This window comes from Oncorhynchus nerka, linkage group LG10 (assembly GCF_034236695.1).
Source record: "Oncorhynchus nerka isolate Pitt River linkage group LG10, Oner_Uvic_2.0, whole genome shotgun sequence".
NCBI lineage: Eukaryota > Metazoa > Chordata > Actinopteri > Salmoniformes > Salmonidae > Oncorhynchus > Oncorhynchus nerka.
Genome location: NC_088405.1, coordinates 62,481,883 through 62,489,227, shown reverse-complemented (window position 1 = coordinate 62,489,227; position 7,345 = coordinate 62,481,883). Strand labels below are relative to the sequence as shown.

General features: G+C 44.1%; 1 protein-coding gene across 1 annotated transcript; it reads right to left on the bottom strand.

Annotated features, from left to right (window-relative positions):
• Positions 1-4,609: 4,609 nt before the first annotated feature.
• Positions 4,610-7,136, bottom strand: LOC115136454 (odorant receptor 131-2-like). Its single transcript, XM_029672035.2, has 2 exons — positions 7,055-7,136; positions 4,610-6,046 (listed from the first exon to the last, which is right to left on the bottom strand). Exon 2 carries the CDS (start codon positions 6,036-6,038, stop codon positions 5,073-5,075), a length of 966 nt encoding a protein of 321 aa, XP_029527895.1. The 5' UTR covers positions 6,039-6,046; positions 7,055-7,136; the 3' UTR covers positions 4,610-5,072.
• Positions 7,137-7,345: the final 209 nt, after the last annotated feature.

Here is a 7,345-nt window from a genome sequence, read left to right as displayed (position 1 = left end):
AGGTGCAATTATTAGAAAATGGAAGAAGTTCAAGTTGACGGTCAATCACCCTCGGTCTGGGGCTCCATGCAAGATCTCACCTCATGGGGCATCAATGATCATGAGGAAGGTGAGGGATCAGCCCAGAACTACACGGCAGGACCTGGTCAATGACCTGAAGAGAGCTGGGACCACAGTCTCAAAGAAAACCATTAGTAACACAATACGCCGTCATGGATTTAAATCCAAGGTCACCCTGCACGCAAAGTCCCCCTGCTCAAGCCAGCGCATGTCCAGGCCCATCTGAAGTTTGCCAATGACCATCTGGATGATCCAGAGGAGGAATGGGAGAAGGTCATGTGGTCTGATGAGACAAAAATTGAGCTTTTTGGTCTAAACTCCACTCGTCGTGTTTGGAGGAAGAAGAAGGATGACTACAACCCCAAGAACACCATCCCAACCGTGAAGCATGGAGGTGGAAACATCATTCTATGGGGATGCTTTTCTGCAAAGGGGACAGGACGACTACACCGTATTGAGGGGAGGATGGATGGGGCCATGTATTGCGAGATCTTGGCCAACAACCTCCTTCCCTCAGTAAGAGCATTGAAGATGGCTCGTGGCTGGCTCTTCCAGCATGACAACGATCCGAAACACACAGCGAGGGCAACTAAGGAGTGGCTCCGTAAGAAGCATCTCAAGGTCCTGGAGTGGCCTAGCCAGTCTCCAGACCTGAACCTAATAGAAAATCTTTGGAGGAAGCTGAAAGTCCGTATTGCCCAGCGACAGCCCCGAAACCTGAAGGATCTGGAGAAGGTCTGTATGGAGGAGTGGGCCAAACTCCCTGCTGCAGTGTGTGCAAACCTGGCCAAGAACTACAGGAAATGTATGATCTCTGTAATTGCAAACAAAGTTTTCTGTACCAAATATTAAGTTCTGCTTTTCTGATGTATCAAATACTTATGTCATGCAATAAAATGCAAATTAATTACTTAAAAATCATACAATGTGATTTTCTGGATTTTTGTTTTAGATTCCGTCTCTCACAGTTGAAGTGTACCTATGATAAAATGACAGACCTCTACATGCTTTGTAAGTAAGAAAACCTGCAAAATCGGCAGTGTATCAAATACTTGTTCTCCCCACTGTAGGTCCGGACCAAATTTGAACCAATAATAGATGTCTATGTTTCACAAGTTTGGACAGCACAGTATATCACAGTAGAGCACCGCAGAGTACAGTTCCGTACAGAACAGTAGAGTGCAGTGAGTACAGAACAGTAGAGTGCGGTAAAGTACAGTAGAATGTACTTTATTCTACTGTACTGTACTTTACTGTTCTCTACTGTATCGAACTAAACTGTGCTGTACTGTGCTGTACTCTACTGTGGTGTTCTCTGCTGTACTGTACTGTGCTGTCCAATCTTGTGAGACATAGATGTCCTGTCTGGACAAAGCAAATGTGGTCTTGTTTTGGGGGCGGAACTCATTGGAATATTACCCAGCATGTTTTCCAAGTGTTCCTTTTTACATTTAAATTTGGGGCTTTTAGCAGACGCTGTTATCCAGAGATTCAACTAAGGTAAACAACCACATATCACAGTCATAGCAAGAAAAAGTATTCTGGCGTTTTTTTCTGTTGGTCTGAAAACATTGAACATGATCACTGCAAGTTCTAAAGCTTTTGAAAAAGCCAATATACACTACCGTTCAAAAGTTTGGAGTCACTTAGAAATGTCCTTGTTTTTGAAAGAAAAGCATGTACATGTACAGTTGAAGTCAGAAGTTTACATACACTTAGGTTGGAGTCCAAAATGTCTTGTTAGCAAACTATAGTTTGGCAAGTTGGTTAGGACATCTACTTTGTGCATGACACAAGTAATTTTTCCAACAATTGTTTACAGACAGATTATTTCACTTATAATTCACTGTATCACAATTCCAGTGGGTCAGAAGTTTACATACACTAAGTTGACTGTGCCTTTAAACAGCTTGGAAAAATCCAGAAAATTATGTCATGGCTTTAGAAACTTCTGATAGGCTAATTGACATCATTTGAGTCAATTGGAGGTGGACCTGTGGATGCATTTCAAGGTCTACCTTCAAACTCAGTGCCTCTTTGCTTGATATCATGGGAAAATCAAAAGAAATCTGCCAAGACCTCAGAATTTTTGGGGGAGACCTCCACAAGTCTGGTTCATCCTTGGGAGCAATTTCCAAATGCCTGAAGGTACCACTTTCATCTGTACAAACAATAGTACGCAAGTATAAACACAATGGGACCACGCAGCCGTCACACCGCTCAGGAAAGAGACAGGTTCTGTCTCCTAGAAATGAACGTACTTTGGTGCTAAAAGTGCAAATCAATCCCAGAACAGCAAAGGACCTTGTGAAGATTTTGGAGGAAACAGGTACAAAAGTATCTATATCCACAGTAAAACGAGTCCTATATCGACATAACCTGAAAGGCCGCTCAGCAAAGAAGAAGCCACTGCTCCAAAACCGCCATAAAAAAAGTCAGACTACGGTTTGCAACTGCACATGGGGACAAAGTTCGTACTTTTTGGAGAAATGTCCTCCGGTCTGATGAAAACAAAAATAGAACTGTTTGACCATAATGACCATTGTTATGTTTGGAGGAAAAAGGGGAGGCTTGCAAGCCGAAGAACACCATCCCAACCGTGAAGCACGGGGGTGGCAGCATCATGCTGTGGGGGTGCTTTGCTGCTGGAGGGACTGGTGCACTTCACAAAATAGAAGACAAGTGATATGGATATATTGAAGCAACATCTCAAGACATCAGTCAGGTAGTTAAAGCTTGGTCGCAAAAGGGTCTTCCAAATGGACAATGACCCCAAGCATACTTCCAAAGTTGTGGCAAAATGGCTTAAGGACAACAATGTCAAGGTATTGGAGTGGCCATCACAAAGCCCTGACCTAAATCCCATAGAAAATTTGTGAGCAGAACTGAAAAAGTGTGTGCGAGCAAGGATGCCTACAAACCTGACTCAGTTACACCAGCTCTGTCAGGAGGAATGGGCCAAAATTCACCCATACTTATTGTGAGAAGCTTGTGGAAGGCTACCCAAAACGTTTGACCCAAGTTAAACAATTTAAAGGCAATGTTACCAAATACTAATTGAGTGTATGTAATCTTCTGACCCACTGGGAATGTGATGAAAGCTGAAATTAATCATTCTCTCTACTATTATTCTGACATTTCACATACTTAAAATAAAGTGGTGAACCTAACTGACCTAAAACTGAATTTTTACTGAGATAAAGTGTCAGGAACTGTGAAAAACTGAGTGTAAATGTATTTGGCTAAGGTGTATGTAAACTTCCGACTATTTTTTTATTTACCTTTATTTAACTAGGCAAGTCAGTTAAAGAACAAATTCTTAGTTTCAATGACAGCCTGTTCAGGGGCAGAATGACAGATCTGTACCTTGTCAGCTCGGGGATTTGAACATGAAACCTTTCGGTTACTAGTCCAACGCTCTAGCCACTAGGCTACCCTGCTGCCCCATATTACCTCAAATAGCCCGGCTAACCGGTGCACCCACACATTGACTCTGTACCGGTTCCACCTGTATATGGCCTCGCTACTGTTATTTTTTTACAGTTTAAATAAAACATTTCTTTACTTATCTATTGTTTACCTAATACCTATTTTTTTACTTAAAAACTGCACTATTTGTTAAGGCTTGTAAGTTAGCATTTCACTGTAAGGTAAACACCTGTTATATTTGGCACACGTGACAAACTTTGATTTGATTTGACCCTGAGGAGCAAGCCAGTCTTTTGTGAATCGCCTCAATGTCCTCTGTATTGACACCTTTCAGCTGATGATAAGCATGTTGTTTTACATATTTTTAAATGGTTTGCTGTTATTGTGTCCTTTTTGCCATTTTGGGGCTAGTCTTAACCCGTGCTTCCCCTCTCAGCCTGGCAGTGATGTCACTGGAGAGAAACGTGACCATCTGCTTCCCACTGAGACACACTCTGCTTGTCAACAGCATAAACACAGGTTGTGCCATCGCCATGTTGTGGATCCTGAAAACTGTCGTTGAGCTGCTTGTGTTCACCACTATTGACCCTACCTCTCCTAAACAGTATATGCAGGACTTCTTTCCACAGTGTTTTTGCACTGAAGGTGTATGAGGACATATGCAAAGCCTTCACTACCATCTACATCAGTTCGTTTCATAATCATTTACTCCTACTTCGCTATAATGATGGTTGCCAGGTCAGCCTCCTCTGAGAAATCTTCCACCAGTAGGGCCCACTACACAGTACTGCTACACCTGGTTCAACTGGGCCTGTTTCTCTCCTCAACCCTCCATAGCGTACTACAGGATTTCATTGACAGTCACGTTGAGAGAATCACATCTATAAAGACTTGATATGCTCTGTTCCACTCATCACTATCCTCCCCAGGTGTCTGAGTCCTGAAAACACACAGACAATGCATTTGTACAGACACATGAACTTGACTACTTACCATACCAGGCCTGGACCACAGTGTAAGATCAGCCAAAGCACAGGTCCCCTCTATGAACAGAAACATAATTCTACACCTTTCATTTAACAATGTATTAATATTAAATTGAGAATATCTTGATTCACTTTTTATTCATATTATTGGGGGGCAATAAAGGTTGACATTGTTGTGTCCATTCTGTGGAAATAAAAAAGTATACCCCTATGATTTAGCTTGCTCAGCAGTCATGATGTGAAGGAGAAACACAAAATGCATGGTTGGTTTTTATTAAAAGGAAATTTAAAAACAATAGTGGTGTTTGTACAAGAAAACACGCAAATTCACACAATCCCTTAACATATATATTTTACAGAGAATCCGGACCGCGGAAAATCCACGTTATAGCGCAATTTACATTTAAAGGCAATGTTAAATGCGTTCTCTGAGTTTGCATTCACGGTAAATGCTGCATATGTAAGATCAACCGGAAATGACCTTTAAATGTCAAGCGTGCTATAACGCTGATCTTCCTCAGTCCGGATTGAATCTAGGCCTCATTGGTTCATGCTGGTTCAAAACAAATTAAATATAAAAGTGTGTGTTCCTATATGTTAGTGTTTAGTGGATCTGTGTTGGGGCTCCACCCTCCTAACAGAGCAGCAGATTAAGTGTTGTCTGAAGGCTGATCTGAAGGCCTTGTCCCTCAGGCCATAGATGAGGGAGCTCAGGCAGCGCGGCAGGATCAGCACTACCATGAAGTTGATAAAGCGCATCTGTGTGTAGATGGCTGGGGGCAGTTTGGCCAGCAGGGACTCCAGCACCACATACATGAAGGACATGATGGACAGGCCCAACTGGAGCGCGTGCAGCAGTATGGTACGCATGGCTCTTTGTGCCGACCCAGGTTCAGAGGATGAGGCGGACCGGGCCTCCAGCATGATGGCCACGTAGGTGTAAACCAGCACAGCTGTTACTGTCACAAACAGCAGTGTATTCAGGGCCACTCCCTTCTCCCGCTGCCACCCAGCTGTCTGCAGATGCTCGACGGTACACAGCGCAGGTGACAAGAAGAAGGACGGCTCTTTGAGGAAGAGAGCACACACATCAATTAGCACGTTGATGACGCCCAGCGCCCACACCAGCCCCACAGCCAGCTGGGTTCTCCCGGGCGTGGCCAGCTCACTGTGCCGCAGCGGGAAGCAGACGGCTGTGTACCTCTCCAGGGACATAACAGCCAGGTTGAGGGGGGCATTGACGAAAGTGCAGGAAGACAGCAGCACCATGAAGGCGCAGGCAACGCGGACCACAAACAGATATAAGTTCCCCAGCATGTAGAGAGTCAGGGCGATGGCCAGGTGGATGGTGTCGTTGAACAGCATGTGGGCAAACAGGATGTAGCGGGCGGTGTGGCGGAATGAGGGTTTGCTCCACAGGGTGAACAGCATGGCCAAGTTGATGTAGATAAAGACCACGTGGATCCCCAGCACCAGGAACATCTTGAAGATACGCTCCTCTGTGGTGGCCAGCCGCATGACCTGCAGCTGCAGATGAGTCAGAGGCCCAGACACGTTGGCCATTTAGGCTCCTGTTGGAGGAAGATACAACCAGGGTGAGGAGGGAGCTGAGACTTTACAGTATGTACAGTCAAATTCACACTGATGTTCAGGTTAACTGTGTGATGTTCAGGCTAACTGTGTGATGTTCAGGCTAACAGTGTGATGTTCAGGCTGACTGTGTGATGTTCAGGCTAACTGTGTGATGTTCAGGCTGACTGTGTGATGTTCAGGCTGACTGTGTGATGTTCAGGCTGTCTGTGTGATGTTCAGGCTAACTGTGTGATGTTCAGGCTAACTGTGTGATGTTCAAGCTAACAGTGTGATGCTCAGGCTGACTGTGTGATGTTCAGGCTAACTGTGTGATGTTCAGGCTAACAGTGTGATGTTCAGGCTGACTGTGTGATGTTCAGGCTAACTGTGTGATGTTCAGGCTGACTGTGTGATGTTCAGGCTGACTGTGTGATGTTCAGGCTAATAGTGTGATGTTCAGGCTAACTGTGTGATGTTCAAGCTAACAGTGTGATGCTCAGGCTGACTGTGTGATGTTCAGGCTAACTGTGTGATGTTCAGGCTAACTATGTGATGTTCAAGCTAACAGTGTGATGCTCAGGCTGACTGTGTGATGTTCAGGCTAACTGTGTGATGTTCAAGCTAACAGTGTGATGCTCAGCTGTAGATTAAATTTACAGTAAAGTGCACAACATGTCATGGGTAAATGGAGTTGACCTAAACTGCCTTTTCAATCCCTAACAAAGCATCTATACCTGATGATAATGTGTGTCCTTTATATCCAGCTGTGACACTGCAATGCTGCCCAATCTCACTGGAGGGTGGCCAGTTGAGTGGAAATATTATCTGCTGATCACGTCTCAGGAACTAATCTGATTCAATTTAAAGCTATGTATTGCACAAGCTAGTAAAATAAAAAAATCTACAAAAATGAACAAAATTGAACACAACATGTTAAAAGCATTTTGAAAACTGGTTATTAAAACATTAGACAATGCAAAATCATTTAAATCCCTCTGTATCCTCACCTTGAAGCTTCCACTGATACTGTGTCTCTCTCTCTCTCTGTCTCTCTCTGAGGTGCCAGGTCCACATCTTAAGGTCTGAAAGGTGCATCCCTTTTAATATGTTAGCTACTATAGTGTCACTCGCTGACGTTGACATCACCCAACGCACCCAGAGACTGGGCCATGAGTAAAAACACGACTAATGACCCCCAGATAACTCCTGCGTTAAGGGAATTGAGCTCACTACTACTTCACTAAGGAGATTGAATAGGTGCTGAATCACAGCCTGGTACGGCAACTGCAGCTCTCTCA

Excerpts from the sequence above, each read along its gene's own strand:
- LOC115136454 (XM_029672035.2), bottom strand. The coding sequence starts at position 6,038 with ATGGCCAACGTGTCTGGGCCTCTGACTCATCTGCAGCTGCAGGTCATG.